Source organism: Papilio polytes, unplaced genomic scaffold (genome assembly GCF_000836215.1).
Source record: "Papilio polytes unplaced genomic scaffold, Ppol_1.0 DF820889.1, whole genome shotgun sequence".
NCBI lineage: Eukaryota > Metazoa > Arthropoda > Insecta > Lepidoptera > Papilionidae > Papilio > Papilio polytes.
This window is the reverse complement of record NW_013528315.1, coordinates 32,902-49,934: the sequence shown is the minus strand read 5'-3', so window position 1 is coordinate 49,934 and position 17,033 is coordinate 32,902. Positions and strand designations below refer to the sequence as shown.

Genomic DNA, 17,033 nt, shown 5'->3' with positions numbered 1-17,033 from the left:
TTACGATAGCAAATGCTTATTAATAAACTTACCTTAGATTTATGAACATGATGGTGGTGGTACTCAGAATCGATTTCAGGCTCACTGAAGTAACTTTGGTCCTGAGAACAAAGCATAATAACGTTAGTATCTTGTTTGCTCTGCTTCCTCTATTCCTTTTAAAGTAAGCATTTCGTAAAAACAAAGATATAACAATACTTATTAAACTGTTCGAAAACAAATAAGTTTTAATAAAATCAAAACAAGAATTTCAAAAATAAACAACCAATACCAATATTTACTTGCTCGTTATGGCGTGATACCAATTTAGGTAATCCTACTAATTTCAATTTACGGAAATAAAGATGAAATTGCTAACATACCTGATCCCAATTCGATGTAGGCGGGCAGACAGTAGCACCAGCCGGCATGGAGACTGAACCGACGCCAACAGCGCCGGGAAATACGCCACCGCCGATGTCATTCGACTCGAACAGTCGAAGAACTGACCGGTCTCTTATATCATGAAGATGACTACTGTAGACAATAAAAAAAATGAAATATCAAGCCGAGAAGTGTGAATTATGCATGAAGTGTACACCGCAGCATTCTTCGAACATTGAAACATCAAGTTTAAAATAATAGTAAATGGATTTTTAAGTAACAATATAATTCATCACCATCATAGTTAGAAATCAACATCATCGCCATCAGTCCACTGAGCCCTTGAACAGTGTAATAACATCGCACACAATGCTAAGCAATTATTAATGCTTTGATAGATAATGTATACAAGTGTAAATGCATGTATATAATATGCATATTAACGCAAGTATGCATGTTAACACTCCAAGTGGCAGTCAACTTGAATTACGTTTGTGATTGGCGTCGTATGATAATAACAACGTTCATTGAAGTGGAACATCTTGCTACAAAGCCTCAATTTAATATATTAATCAATAGTAATTATCTGCAGGTTTCTCCTATCAAAACAGTTAATCTAATATCACAAATTCTTATCTATTCGTAAAATAACAAAACGTGTTTGTTGTGTAGGATGTCAACAATCATGACATACGACTATATTTGATTCTTTCACGCTTTAGGGTATATAATTTCACGCTATTAAACTTTGGGGGTCAGTGATTTGGTAAAACGACTTTGCGAGAAAGAGACAAAACAAAAAGCCAATAGCTGAAAAGGAGCAAGGTTGCCATTGGTTAGTTAAATTTTAACCAATTATAGCAAATAATTAAGGTTTCCATGATTACAAAAATTATCAGTCTAGAGCAATGGCCTTTCGTAGTCATTTGAGCGTTTGAATTTTGACATTCTGCAATTGAAAATTTTAAGGAATCTAAATAGTTTTTGTGCGCGTGCGCGTTTTTATGCGCGTGGAGACTCATGGGAACAGCTAGCCCCGAACATCGTAGAGCATCTGTGGCTTATTATATCTTTATTACAACATCCCCGCGAATGGGGAATCATAATTGTTGTAATTAAATCATTTTTGGCCAATTAATATAGATTTTCATTTACAAATGGTATTCTGTATTCTTTACGCATTAACACGACTACAAAAAAGTATCAAATTGTATGCATTATAATTTAAAATCTTAACAAAGATTTTACTTTTTAAGTAAAGACCCTTCATATGTTTAATACTCTCCGTATGTCTCGAGAGAAGCAATATATGATAAGTACTTAGGAAAATTCAATAAGAGGACGATCGAATGTAGCATTCATTTGTTTAAGCCTTCTTAACTTCGCAAATACCCTGAAGGAAATAGCAATAATATTAAACTCGCTGCTCAGTACAAAAGAACAAAGATGTAAAACGAACTCGTTTCCGAAGCTTCAGAAATGTACCAAAAGAAAAAAAAATAGATATTGCAGTATGAACCAATGTTACAATTATTTAACTTTGGGTAATATTTAAATGTTCCTGTGCTTTCTTTGTTAGTCATATTAAAACAAATCAAACATTTGAAGATTAATAAATAAATTTAGAGTCGCGAAAATCCGCGGTGTTTCACTTCAGGATAATATGCCTTCTTTATTACAACGAGAAGAACTCCGCCGCTTTCTACGAATAATTAGATAGCAGTGCAAACAAAGGGATAATAGTAAAAATAAACTAGCCGTATATCACTATCAAGCTTTTTTCGTACAGGTAGTTTTATAAGCTTTGTATTGGTTTTTGTACCACGACTCGTTTCAGAATTTTCAAATGTTCACCTTTTAAGGCCAGTTTCCCCGACTTCACCTAATCGATGAAGAATTGTTCATAAAATGTTTTTTTTTTCAAAATCCCTTGTACGTATCACAGTCACGAATACAATATCGGTTACTATACAACAACAAAGTGTTAATGGTAACTGGTCTCTCTCCGCCCCCTAAACCTTAAGCTCTCGTATTAACGTTATCAGCCGACATGGGTATATCCATGACACATATTACTATAATGTTTGATGAATAAAACTAAAAAAAAAGTGCCAGATGTAACAGATGACAATTAATAGAAGTGATTTGAACAGAGCAAAAAAAAATTTGAAACACCAATCGAATTCTGAAACTTTATAACTACGTTAAACATAATATTCTTGTAAATAAAATCTATTTAATAAAATATACTTACGGGCATCGGTCGTCACTTTTGTGAAGAAACTCTTTGCAGCCTTGCGGCAAACAATAACGTCTATTAAACATGATTCACGGGAAATCAGGGTTTGAACCCTACACCATAAAGCGTTTCGTATCGTACGATAATGCCAAGGCCGCGATAAATACTGGTGCACTTTTCCCACTGCACCCCATAGAGGGCGCAATAGGAACTGCGCAGCACTGCCCTAAATAGTCATGCCATGTCCTAGTTTTATGATAAGAATATAAATAATGGAACTTGTTTTGCATCTATTTTACTAATATCCCATCTCTCGGTGAAAGGTATAGGTAATCGTAACGAACAAAGACTGGATGAACACATAAATTACTTATTAAGTTGTTTTTTGCTATTTTGTGCGGACAATGTCGTGGACTTAAGTCAGTTTAAAGTATAAAATCAACAACACAAAACCAAATGATGAATATTTTATGTCATACGAAACACTAAATGTTAAAGAAAAAATAATATAAATAGTATCTAATGTGACGGAAATTACAACTTTATTGATATGAAGTAGACAAAATTAGTAAACAATATACTCGTATTTGATGTTATAGAGAAAAATAAACGTTTTTTGAGACTGAACTGCCACTGTTTACCTTGACGAGGCATTTACAGCTTCACCGGATTTGAGTTGACCGAGCGCAGATGGCGCTTAGCCTAAACCTAGTTTATGAGTAACTAAGCTCGAAGGCTTTCTCCGGAGCCTCGGCTCGGGCCGTTACTTCGTTTTTGGAGTTACTAGGCGCTCGCTCCATGGAGTTACTAGGCTCAACGGCCCCGCAAGAGGACCTCGGCTTGGGCGGTCACTCAATACGCGTTTAGCATCCCGATTCAAGGGTGCCCGAGAGGCCGAACTCCGGCTTGATGGATTGCTGCTATTTGATTACTATGTTCATATATCTTTATTTCTTATTCTCTATATAATATATTTTACAAGATTTGTATAAAAATATAATAAAACATGTTATATAAAAAATAGAGCACCACCGGCTGCGGAAACCGATGACTCAAGCAACTAGTGGTCAGGGCTGCAGAGACAGGAACCTCCTCACTATGCATGCGGTTTCTAAAATAACCGCCTTTTGAATCGGCCCCTTAATCCAACTATTATTATTATTATTATTACATCTAACATTACTACTACTTCGGAAAGCGTTTTCGGAGAAGGAGTGGCGGAAGAAACTCCAGCAATGCTTCTATCATTAATAGGAGAAAACCGTCCTGCTACGAGGCCGTATCGTGAGATTGATTACCGTAGTCAACAGCGACTACGCCGTGTTGTCTGTCTACGTAGTTTTGTAATCCTAGCTTAAGCGATTGTATTTGCATCGTCTTGGAAGTCAAGGACGTGCCTAGGTCTGCGATGATCACGTCGAAATTTACCGAGCGCGATTGGGTTGTAGGTCGCGACACCTACAATTATCGAATTAGGATGACCGACGGCAGAGTCAAAATAACGACGCGACGCCAGCTTCTTGTGTTGAGCTATGGTGGGGAAGTCCAAGTCCATGTAAAGATCACTATTGCGCATGTACTACGGTGCCTCCGTGGCTCTGCGAGAGAATCTACTCTGAATCACCTGAAGTCAGTATATTTGTATCGGCGAGATGTGCGCAAATACCGGGCTTGTGTACGTCATGACGGGACGCACTAATGATTTATAGAGTGTCACTTTATTCCGGATAGCCGTGTTCTTGCGTCTCAATAAGTCTTTGATGTCTGGTGATAACGACCAACGATGGTTATTCATCTCTGGGATCTGCCTTGAGCAGCCCTCTACGATGTTTTGAACAATACTTGCTAGAGAGCCGATCGCGAAAGTCATGTGTTTATCAGTATTTAGTTGATCAGGGAATGTCATGAGGAGAAGAACGTTAGTTATAAGTATGGAAGGGTAGGGGATCGGTAAAGGTAGACCTAGAAAGAGATGGATGGATTGCGTAAAAGGTAACATGATCAAAAAGGGTTGATGACTGAGATGACGTATGATAGAGTTATGTGGAGGACAAAAACCTGCTACGCCGACCCTACGGCAGTAGCATAAGAAGAAAGATTATGATGAGTTGATCAGGAATGGTATCCAAGTAGGATGAGTTGACAATTTTAAGCTTAGCGCTGATCTTGTGCCTATAGACTACTGTCCTAATTTGGGGAGCGGATAGCCCCCCACCAACGGTTCCCGCCTTGTCGTGGCCGTGGGGCTCAGTAGCCGCGGTACGTCCAGGGTCTCCGGACTGCGGTGAAGCCAAGAGGAACCATGGCCGGCTTAGCGGGGCAGGTCACGCCGGTTGGCCAACCGGCTGGCATGTCCCGCGACGCCGGTCTAGTGGAGAGGTCGCGCTGAGGCACCCACCCTGAGCGCGCCTCCTGGGCACTGCTGGCCCATGCGGCCAGCAGTTTTGGGGGGGAGGGGGGCCGCGGGGGCTGTGAGTTGTGCGGGATTATCCTGCCCTCTTGCAGCCCCCGTGGTCGGAGGAGGTGGGCCGTGGAGGCTGTGGGATGGATATGGTTTTGCCCTGTCCTCTCGCAGCCCTTGCGGTCGGAGTGAGGGGGCCGCGGGGGCTGTGAGTCGGGTGCCGGTCTATCCCGCCCTTCTTGCAGCCCTCGTGGCCGGAGGAGGTGCGGCCGCGGGGGCTGCGGGATGGATATGGTTCGCCCTGTCCTCTCGCAGCTCTCGTGGTCGGAGGAGGTGGGCCGCGGGGGCTGTGGGATGGATATGGTTTAGCCCTGTCCTCCCGCAGCCCTCGTGGTCGGGGTCGTGGGAGCGCGACTTCAGCACCACTCTGCTTTCAGAGATGGGCTTGATGGCGTGTGATCCTGCGCCCCACGCGTAATCCCGGTGGTTCATAACTGCCGGGGCCGCGGGCCCTATAGTCTTTCTCAAGACTGGGGCCACGAGGTGGGGTCTCTATAATCCCTGGCGGCAAAAGCGGGCGAGGCTGGGTCTCCGAACCTTCATTGCACGGTGCCGTCTACCGAGGGGCGCCTTAGGGCGCAGCGTCCCAATTCATTGGGACGCAACGAGGGCCCCTTCCCGGGGCGGTCAGTGGGGCGCCGCGATGGCAATCGCAAGCGATCCCGTGGCGTCCCACAAAATGGCCAGGAGGGAACGAAGGGGTTTAGTGAGGTTTGCCCCCCACTATGGGGGGAGAGTCCCACATAACTCTCGTGTCTGCCCAGAGGCATGGAGTATGCAGAAAGCATTCCCCTTCGGAAAAAAAAAGGTGCAGATAGCCCTAACCGTAGGAGGGCTGGCCGGTGATCCGATTGAAGCTCGTGAATCACCTTAACTTTGCATAAGTTAAGGTTAGTATTTGTGACGATTGCAATATCAAGCACTTCCGACGTGTGTCCCAATACGTGGGGATAGTGGGTTGGCTCTGTGGGAGCTACAATTTCAAAATCGAGTAAATCAGATAGTGAGTCGAGCGCACGGCCTCTTGCTTATTCTAGTTGAGTTCCATCGGGTGTAATAAACAAATGGGTCCCTATTCACTGTTATATGTGATCAGCACATATGCTGAGTGGCTTTAAATAAATAAATAAATATGTTTATGAAGCTCTTTGTATAACGCACATTGGACCTTGGTAGCGTACAACCTCTCCTGTGCTATCAAAGAGGTCCAGCTGTCTATTACCACTTTCAAATTTTTTTTAATTGAAACAAATGAATAAATAATTGTGAAAACGGTTTTTTACTTATTATTTTATTTATAAGAGTCGAGTTTAAAACTAGTTGGTACTTTTATGTATTGGTAATTTAGTTTCAGTGATTAGTTAAACTATTTGGAATTCATAAAGTATTTTTTGGTCTTTTTTTCCTCGTATTAACAAACTCATATCCAGAAAAATAAACAATCCATTTCTCTGATGGGTTTACCCTTCGTTAGAATAAAACTTGTTACAATTGGTTCAGTTCAGGCTAAATACATTTACTTTTTGCCCCATCGCATGTGTCAGTTGATTAAATATTCGCAGAATAATACGCAACATACTAGAAATCTTTGTTCTTTTTTAATGTGCTAAGGAATTAAAAAAATGGATTATTCGTAAATCTTCATAGGATTTGAACCTCAAAAAAAAGAAAGAAAAATATACAAGTTTCAGCAGTAGAAGTCTACGGTGTATCTTAAGATAAAGAACAGTCATTTAAAAAATTAAAAAATAACTTACCGCACATCCTCGAGTTCGTAAAACATATCCTTGTTGGAATCATGGATGTAAATCTTGACCATAGGTGATTCCATATATTGCATCGTCAGCTGTTTGGGGAAACTCCGCACGAACAAAGCCTTCACGGTGTCGATTGATGTTATCTCATTCGGCAGGAGAGCGCGCTTTGTCTCGTTTCTATATTGCAGGAAGACTAGACCTAAAGAAGAGTAAACTCCATTTGTAAAATAATATCGAAGACTTCAAACGGAGCCTCATTTTGTCAATAGCATTTTATAAACATTAAAAATAATTTGCAAAAAGGCATAAGTAAGTCATTGTAAAGCCCGATCTTAATGTTTACTGCCTACTATTTAGTAAACATATTTTTATGTACATTGCTGATTTAAAAAAGAAGCAGCGTTTTAATAGCTAAGAAACACCTACCCAGTGGGCGTTCTAGCGTTTTGCTCGGAGTTCTTACGACTGGTAATGAAGATCTTTGCTTGCCTCCGCGTCTGAAGCCAGTCGATGCTGTTTCCACTTCGGACATAACACCGGGATCATCTTCGAATAGAAGAGCATTGTTCGTCGGTGGATAATTTCGTGGCAGCGGATGCTGAAATTGAGATAAACTTGTACGCACTTTTTAGACAAGAGTCGGCAAAACGTTCACCCAGCCCAGCCCATCCAATGTTCAGTTTTCTACCTCGATCCTCCTATGAGTAGAATGTATAGGACATAAATGTTACTCTAACAAAGACCAGATATTCATTTCAGCCTACAATCGGCTAGACTTTTCCTTGGATTTGTAAAGTTGTAGTATTTTATAAAGCCGGATTTAAAAATGTTTTGTTTCCATCAACTATTAATCTACTTATAATAATGTCTGATCCATGAATTAACAATTACTCATATATTTGTTTTTTTTTTGGATTGGTGAGTCTACGGCGAAAATTAATGTAAGGGATTTTAAGATATTGTAAAGACGATAGTATAGATATGTATAGTATAACGACATTACTTGATCCTTATCTTTTATACTGTCAATTGACATATTGGTCAATTTACACATTGAACATGTTAATAATAAAGTATAAGCCACTCCGAGCAGTGAAAGACTTAACTAATACTATTTAGGACCGAGTTTTAAATTTCAGTTTGCTTGCATAACCTTACAGTATATTAAATACAGTATTACTTCGAACACAATGTTTAATCCAGTATATTTTCATTATTTGAAATCACAGGAGAAGAAAATCGCATGTTTTCTACGATTTTAATTATAACCTTATATCCGATATACACATTGTTTTCCCATTTATATTTACCATTTTAACAATGAAGCATTGTTTTCTCGTCGTTATTTAATAATCTATTGTAAGGTGTTCCTAACAGTTTACGTTGAAAACTAAATTGATGTTGTGTATGGAACAGTGTGATACAACGTGATCCTCAGTGATAAGACAGTAGATTATTAAAGCTTAATGTCTAGTTATTACTATACAGCATAAAATCTTAATTTTAAAACAACTAGTGTGGTCCGAATCCTGCTTTGAAGCAATCTGTTTTTCCTTTTCGAATTTATTATGTACATAAACTGTTAAACGTTGGTATGGTGAAAGAAAAAATTGTAAATAGTTAGCCAAACAGCAGTAGGCCAGCGTAGTTGACTATGGCCTAGTCTCTCTTAATTTAGATTATGTTCCGACCCCTCAGTTGGGACGTTTGGTGAGTTGATAATGATGATATGTAGGTTAAAGTTATTTAATGTTTCTGCAACACTATCAATTAGTATTTTTATGATCCCCAAAGCACCACTGGGGTTAAGTACTGCAAGTTGAAGACACAAGTAAATCGAAACCATTGATGTTATTTTCCAAAACCGGAAAGAGGGTTAAAAAGCGATACAAGACGTATGTATGTGCTTTGTACCTTTCTCAAACGAGGATCTAACATTTTCTGACTGACGTCACGATATTTGGTGACAGTCGCATATTCTGGCATGTTCTTTGAAGTGGTCGCGGGTGCAATACGCTGAAGAGCAATGAAAATAAGAAATAAACAAAAATTAAAAACTAATACCAAAAAAACTCAATAGCCAGAAATTACAAAAATTTATAAGAAACAAGAAAGACAAATAACAATCGATCAATTTAAAAAAATGGAGAAATTACAATAAAAAATAGACATGGCTTAAAATAAACAGACAAAAATGTTTTAGGGTTTATTAAAATCATTCATACATTCATGCTCTTGAATGGGTGCATACTAAATAACTCTGACATTGCAAAGTTGTAGTTTAGTTTACTTCATAATGTTTGGTAAATTTAAAATTTAACTAAGAATTTGAACCGACGATTTCCAGAGTTATACGGTGACACCAATTGAATTTTTCATCTTGATGCATATTCGATCAAACTACGACATAAGAGTACGAGGTAAACATTTAAATAGCAACCAATATAGTTGTGAAAATTATAGAGTAATTTAACTAACCTCAAGCTCCAAAGAATTGATTTGATTAGGGTGATGAGGATGCAGGTAGTGGTTACCCGCGAGAGTGTGCCGACGAGGATCCTCACGGCGCGACGGCCGGCCTCGTGGCGGCACCCGGCCCGCCTCTCCGTCCGACAGCCCACCTGAATAATATTAAATGATATACACAAAACCAACCAAACACGGCCGAGGATATTAATTACGGTTGTGCGAGGATGTTACCTATAGCTGTAAGATTAATAATTAACAAAACAATAATAAAATAAAAGGAAGAGGAAGTTTGAAAGTAGCGCCAGTGGTGGAGAAATTGAGAAGCAAAAGGTTAGCGTGGTATGGACATGTTATGTGACGAAATGATGGGGACATAAACCAGAAAGTGTTGAGATTGAGTGTGGATGGCTACAAAGGAAGAGGAAGACCGAAGAAAGTATGGATGGATTGTGTGAAAGAAGATATGCTTAAGAAAGGAGTGAATTCAGATATAACGGCTGATAGAGATGTATGGAAGACCAGCACATACTGTGCCGACCCTCCATAAGGGATAAGTGCAAGTGGATGATGATGATGAATAATAAAATAAAATTATTGAATGAAACAAGCGATGGTCTTATAACAGACATTACAAAAGTACTAAGTATTCAAACAAAGTACTAAGACAATACAATATCTGGAGAAGAACAGAAGTACATGGTGTAATAGAAATAAAGAATAATGGTGGTATCTATACACCACGGTGTAATAGAATACCAATATAATATTGCTTTTTTTGCGGCTTTTGCCGCTCTCATTACATAACGGTAACCTTGGGATACCTCAAGTGTTACTCCAGACTTTGTTTTCTATCTGTGCCGAATTTCAATGAGATATATTTAACCTTTGCACAATTACCGAGTACATATGAAATAACAGGTTAAGATACAGAAAGAGGTAGAGCATCAACCTGGAGAACTGTCGAAAAATTCTTTAGAATTCATTTAAATCTATACCTACGAGTATATCTATACAATATTATAAAGAGGAAAGATTTGTATTTTTGTATTTTTGTGTGTATTGAAATAACTCAAAAACTACTGGGCCGATTATAAAAATTCTTTTACCATCAGAAAGGTCATTTATCTGTGAGTAACATAGGCTATATTTTATTATTACTAATGTTTAGGAACTATTAATAAACAACGTGTTTCTGGACGCCAGCGTTAAAAATTCACTAAATTTTAGCTTTTCTCGGCTTACGCTGCCTAAACCGTTAGAGGTGTATAAAAATGAATTATGAAAGAATTGTAGATCTCAAAAAGTTCTACAGAAAATCCCCCGATAGCATATATCTATCTTTAACAGTTTTCTTACAATAACCACTTTTTTGTTTACAAATTGAATCAAAAACCGCACGCTATTTGCGGCGTTCTTTTATTGGTTTCAATATTAATCCTTATCCAAGTAAATGTGTTTGTTATCAGGAGAATTTAATGTAGAATAAAATTGTCCTTTACAGTATTTAAATTGGACTAATGGTTTAGAAGATACTGTGAACACAAACAATAAGGGTAACCGAAAAATCAGCTTACAAGCTACTGGGCTTAGAAATTTAGAATCTTGCATCGGTATATTTCTGTTATTACGTAGATTACTACTAAGTTAATGCTTTTGGTGATAGGTTGAAAATAAGGGCGATCATAAGTTTTGATCTTTCGAATTTCACGCAGACGAAGTCGAGGGCACAAGATAGTATAAAAAATTCTCTGTCATATTTTTTTATTAAGTACGACTTCTTTTTATTACTTATAAATATTTCTCAATAGGAGCAACGTTGTTTTTCTCTATAACTCAATTATTTCAACATATTATCAACTATACCAACCACATATTTGTGATTTTCTATACTCAAAATGCACGGATACATATTTGAAGGTAGAGAAACTCACAGTAAGTCATATATCGCAGGAGTCAATGTTCTCAGAGGTAGAGATTACTATACAACATGGAAATTTAAAATACGTATGTTCTTTATACATGAAAATATCTTGAAATGCATTGAAATACAGTAGTCGATACCAACTCAGTTGAATTCAAAGAAAATAGAGAAAGAAAGGCATTCTCTTCGATTCTATTATTACTAAGTAAGAAGATCAAAGACGGCGAAGGAAGGATGGCGTGCTCTTGCTGTTGCCTATGAAGACAGGATTTTAGGCCGAAGTTTAAGATTAGAAAGAAGAATGTATGTTACTCTTGATGACTTTTATGAATAGCTTGAAGAGATATATTAATGATGTGATGCCAACGGTACAAGATTTAGCCGATATTTGAAAAATAACCATAGGATTCATCGATAGCTGCGTTTCTTCTCGGGTGTGTGACTCCTAAATATGATAATATGATCCTCTCATGATGGCCATTAACAACTAGTCCAATCAAACTTTATTTCAGGTGCCAAAACTACCAACGGAGGGGAAATACAAGACAGACATAAAGTTAAATTTTCTGGGGTCATCCGATGATATATTCATCATCATACACTTGCCCTTATCCCTTACGGAGGGTCGGCACAGTATGTGCTGCTCTTCCATACATCTCTATCATCCGATTATGTAATCCTAAAACATATATATGAATATTATCCTGTAGATGTTAAGAAACAAAGTGTCGATGAGGGAGGGCAAATCATATTCTTTACTTATGTTATATACATATATAACATAAGAAAAGAATATGATTATATAACATATTTCATATGTTTACCTCTAATTATTAGTCTTATTGTTGTAAATTAAACCTACTTTATGTAAAGGTTGCACTGTAAGACTGGCTGTATACGATTATTTAAATAATGACATATGTTAATTTAAGTAAGTTGTTCGAAAAATAGAGTAAAGAACATGTTTTGAATAGTATAAAAATAATATCTTGTTTTTATACACAATTGCATTAATATTAATTTAAATGAGAATAAATAACAAACTTTATTTATTTAATCATTTCGTGTGCTGGCTAAACAAAATTCCTATCACTTACTAGTCTTATTATTATTGTTCAGACATTCCTTTTACACTTATAACTTCATTAAGCAATACACCCATCTTAGGCATGAAAAACATTAATAAAAACTTTCATCGCTCCTTTTATACAACTTAAGGTTTGAAAGGTGTCATAAAATCTATCTAATCTATCTATTTAAGTGACACTTATTTACATCCTTTAATATTTTACTACTAGGTTTGGATTTAAAAAATAAAACTTTAAAATTAAAAACTTGACTATGTTCTATGTCTATACCAAATTTCATTAACGTCTATAAAGACGTTCTGGAAATCCACTCTAACACCCATCCATCCATCCATTCATCCATTCATCTAAATTTTCAAGTTAATCTAATTAGTCAGATTTGCAGAAAGGTGCAATAAAAGACCAAACAAATGGATTGAATATTTAATAATTTCTACGGAGAAACTACGGAACATTTGATAGACTTTTCTCATAAACATGTGTTCTTTAATTTTGTATACTTCCAACAGTAAATAAACTTTTATACATTTTAACCAGAATTACTTTATTTGTCAAATTTAGATTAAATGAACTCTTTATTTTTAAATACATATTTAATTCACTAAAAATAACATTTGATCAAAATAAAATATCGAAAGAACTGTTATTCGTTTGAACTGTTTTTTCTTGTCTTGAATGCACCTGCCAAAAATTAGACGAAGACATCATCCACCATTGCGCCTGAAAGGAATGAAAATAAATTAGAACAGTTTAACTATCTTTCTTTTCTAGGGCTAAAGTCAGGATCTACGTCTAAGTCATTATCGCTTCACCACATTTATAATATTTGCTCAGTTTGACAGCAATCGACGGAAATTAAATAGACAAAACAAATAGATATAAAGCCAGTACAAGATAAATATTTAAAATGTTTTTTTTATCAAAAATTACACTTATACTAGCTTTCACGCGTCACCGTTCGCTAGGAAATAAAAAAAATTAGAAATCAGCCTATGTGATTTTCTAGACTATCTTTCACATCAGTGCCAAAATTCACCGAGATCCGTTCAGCGGTCTAGGCTACACACATTCATTCAAACTTTCGCATTTATAGTTATTACTATGTATTTGATATCCGTAAATATTATTTTTAACCATAGTCAGAAGTAATATTATGAAATTTTAATCTATACTCATATTACAAAGAGGAAAACTTTGTATTATTGTATGTATGTATTATTATTATTATCCTTCATATCTTTATTTTCTTATTTTTATATATATAATATTTCACATGATTTTTTTTAAATAACAAAATAATAATAATAATAATATTATTATTATTACAAAATAATAATAATATTATTATTATTTTTTTTGGGTGACACACTAGCAGCTAGTTAGCTGCTAGTTAGCTAGCTATTGAAATAACTCAAAAACTACTGGACCGATTTTAAAAATTCTTTCACCATCAGAAAGCTAATTTATCTGTGAGTAACATAGGCTATATTTTGTTATTACTAATGTTTAGGAACTATTAATAAACAGCGTGTTTCTGAACGCCGGCATTAAAAATCCTCTAAACTTTAACTTTTGTAGGCTTAAATAATGTATGAAAGAATTGTAGATCTTAAAAAGTTCTACAGAAAAGCATACATATATCTTTAACAGTTTTCTTACAATAACCACTTTTTTGTTTACAAAATGAATCAAAAACTATTTGTGGCGTTCTTTTATTGGTTTCAATATTAATCCTTATCCAAATAAATGTTTGTTATCAGGAGACTTCAATGTAGAATAAAATTATCCTTACAGTATTTAAATTGGAATAATAGTTTAGAAGATATCGCGAGCACAAACAATTAGGGTAACCGAAAAATCAGCTTACAAGCTAACGGGCTTAGAAATTTGGAATCTTGCATCGGTAGATTTCTGTTATTACATCGATTACTACTTTTGGTAAGTTAATACTTTTGGTAATATGTTGAAAAAAAGGGAGAAAGTAATAGGTTATATTTGTAATTTCACGCGGGCGAAGTCGCGAGCAACAGCTAATATATCATATAAATAATTTTCACGCGAAGCAAATGCACTGAGTTTTTATTTATTGTAGAAAGACAAAATATCACAAGAAACACACTGTTTTTTGAACAAAAAAATTATAACTATATAATATGAAAACTCACCAAAGTCAATTTCTCCGCCGAAATCTTCGTCGGCGGATATCACTATCTGCGGTCCCCGATACTGCCCAATGACGCCTTGCTGCGCCGAATCTTCCGATGATATATTATCGGAGTCATATTTATACTGCATCTCCACTTGTACATTTCTACTAACTTCATCGATATTGACATTGACTGGTGCGGTGGTTTCACCGCAAGTAAAGCATTGAAGAGTGCGACAGATAAAAGAGCATGTGTCGCGAATCCAATTCGCGTTCTAAAAAGTTAAAAAAGTAGATATGATTAAATCAGACAAAATTATAAACAATATTAGAAAAACCATAATTTAAGTGTAAAATACTTACTAAGGTATAATTACCAAGGCATCGAAGTATATAATAAAGTTGGCACATTGTTTTAATATGTTCCCTTTTCCTTTTTTTGCGTATCCCAATATAATGGACCCTTCGCGAGCGGAGACCAGGAGAGAATGATACCTGCAGGGTTTCAGGACGCTGACTGTAAATATTCGCCGTACGCACCAATGTACTATGGAAAAACTAGATACTCATCCCTTTCGTTCATGCCTAGGATTACTTCAGTGAGATAGAGCGAGATAATTATAATGTCAAAGCTTTCAAGAAAATGTCATCAAGGATACAAACAAATAACGGGATTTCTATTGGACATAGGCGTATTTTTGTTTCCTGACTAATCATAAATTTTATTTTTGAATTTATCCTGTTATATTTTTAATGTTTTGAACATTTATAGAAGTTTTAAAACAATGTTTGCGAAGTTAAATATCACGCTGCTTCTGCCGGACATGCGCAGTGGATATCAAAGCGGGGTGCGGGCGGCGCGGCAATGATACCAGTAACAGCATAGCATCGCCCGAAAATCGGCAAAAACAAACAACTTGTGAAATTTTATTATAATTAGTGTTTTAAATTTTAAATCAACGAAAAATAAAACTTTAACAGAAATGGCTGTATCTTGCATTACTTGTTAGAATACATAAATGACACGAAATATCTAAAAGTAAACATAATGTAGAATTGTTGATAGTCTTACAAAAATTTTTAATTAGAAATTAATTAAAACATAACCTTAGGATAAAGTTAACGTTGATTTGACGATAATGTTTTGTTATGTTACTTAACACATCGATATAGATTTTCATATTCACTTTGCTCCAAAATAATACTTCATCCCAATTTGTCCGGTGGTTTACCAACTCATTAATTACAAACATGCAAATACATAGTGTTTTTCTCATAGAAGATTTAAAAAAAAAACATATAAGACATAACTGAATCTCTTCGAGAGAACTCAGGGGAATTTAAATTCTAAGCAAGCAACACTGAACTGCTTTGACACAGCGCCCGGCAAACATCTTGAACAATACATTTAGTTGCGCAGTAGTCGATTTTGGGGTCTTTTTGGCGGGGCAAGGGGGGGTGCATGCGCGCGCTCTCTTGCTATTGGTTAATCAGGCCTTTGCGTCCCGCTTCTTTCCCCATGTTCCGTTTAGTCCCGAATACACTTATTTCCAATTTTATTGGCCCAATTTCGCTGTTATTTTTTTCGGTAATAATTGTTTATATTTTTTTTCTATTGATGTTATTGTTGAGTCTCATTTGTTTATAATTGTTAAGTTTTATTTGATTGTTATTGTTACTCTTTGTGTTGAGTATGCCGCGAAAAAGTAACATTGTTCTAAAAAGACAAGCCAGGAAAATAGTATATGATGTAAATTGTTTCATGAAACAAGAATCATCTAAAGAAATTGAAGTATGTACATAAGTATACAAAGAACAGCACAAGCTATTTATGCATGTCTGTCATGTTTTTAAAATTTAAAATTGTATTTTTTCATTCCTAATTAATACAAATACTTAAAATATGTCAATTATTTTGTCTAAAAGTGTACGTGCGAGAAACTTCCCCCACTACGCCGCTTTTTGCTCAAGAAGTTTTCCGGGCGACCTTTGTTGGATTACTTTCATTATAGAAAAACGGATTAGGCGAAATCCGTTGTTGTACTTAATAAATTTTGCTAATTTTCCAGGGGGTAATTAAATTATTACGATAACACATGCGTGCATTAATACATCATGCTGACACTTTCAAAATTGACAAAATTCGAGTTACCGCTGCCGCACAGTGGGTAAAATTTAAAAAAATATATCTCGAATTTTATTATATCTGTTGGCGATGCAATTAACCTTTTTATGATTTTTCTTTTTTAAAATAAGAATTTACATTTTTTAATTAATTCTTTTTGTAAAATAATTCAACTAGTCTTCATTAAAATGTCACAACGTTCGGGCTAATTTGTAAATAATTCTCAATTTGTATATAAATTCTTGCTATTTTTATTAAAAGTTGTTAGTTTGGTTATTTTCTTTTTATTTATTCTTCGCGCGTTCCTCCTTGTTCATCATGTTAGAAGTTTTAATTTTGGTAAGTCCTCCTATTATTTTCTTCCTTGTTTTTCTTCTTTTATTTAAAAAAAATGTTTACTCGATCTCGTGCAGCGGCTCTCTCCACGGCCTCTCATTCATCATCTGAGAGAGCCGCAGAAAAGC

The 17,033-nt window shown here is 36.0% G+C and overlaps 1 protein-coding gene across 13 annotated transcripts in view; it reads right to left on the bottom strand.

The window, feature by feature from the left end:
• Window positions 1–17,033, bottom strand: part of LOC106110089 (coiled-coil domain-containing protein AGAP005037) — an 88,798-nt gene that overhangs the window by 45,353 nt on the left and 26,412 nt on the right. For 11 of the 13 annotated variants that reach the window (XM_013291789.1, XM_013291788.1, XM_013291797.1 and 8 more), the window contains exons 4-9: window positions 9,299–9,441; window positions 8,735–8,836; window positions 7,247–7,418; window positions 6,821–7,019; window positions 363–516; window positions 33–101 (exon numbers count right to left, since the gene is read on the bottom strand). In XM_013291789.1, the coding sequence (XP_013147243.1) occupies window positions 33–101; window positions 363–516; window positions 6,821–7,019; window positions 7,247–7,418; window positions 8,735–8,836; window positions 9,299–9,441 (839 nt within the window). The remainder of the gene's footprint in view (window positions 1–32; window positions 102–362; window positions 517–6,820; window positions 7,020–7,246; window positions 7,419–8,734; window positions 8,837–9,298; window positions 9,442–17,033) is intronic. The other 2 variants (XM_013291793.1, XM_013291800.1) reach the window with 2 other exon arrangements.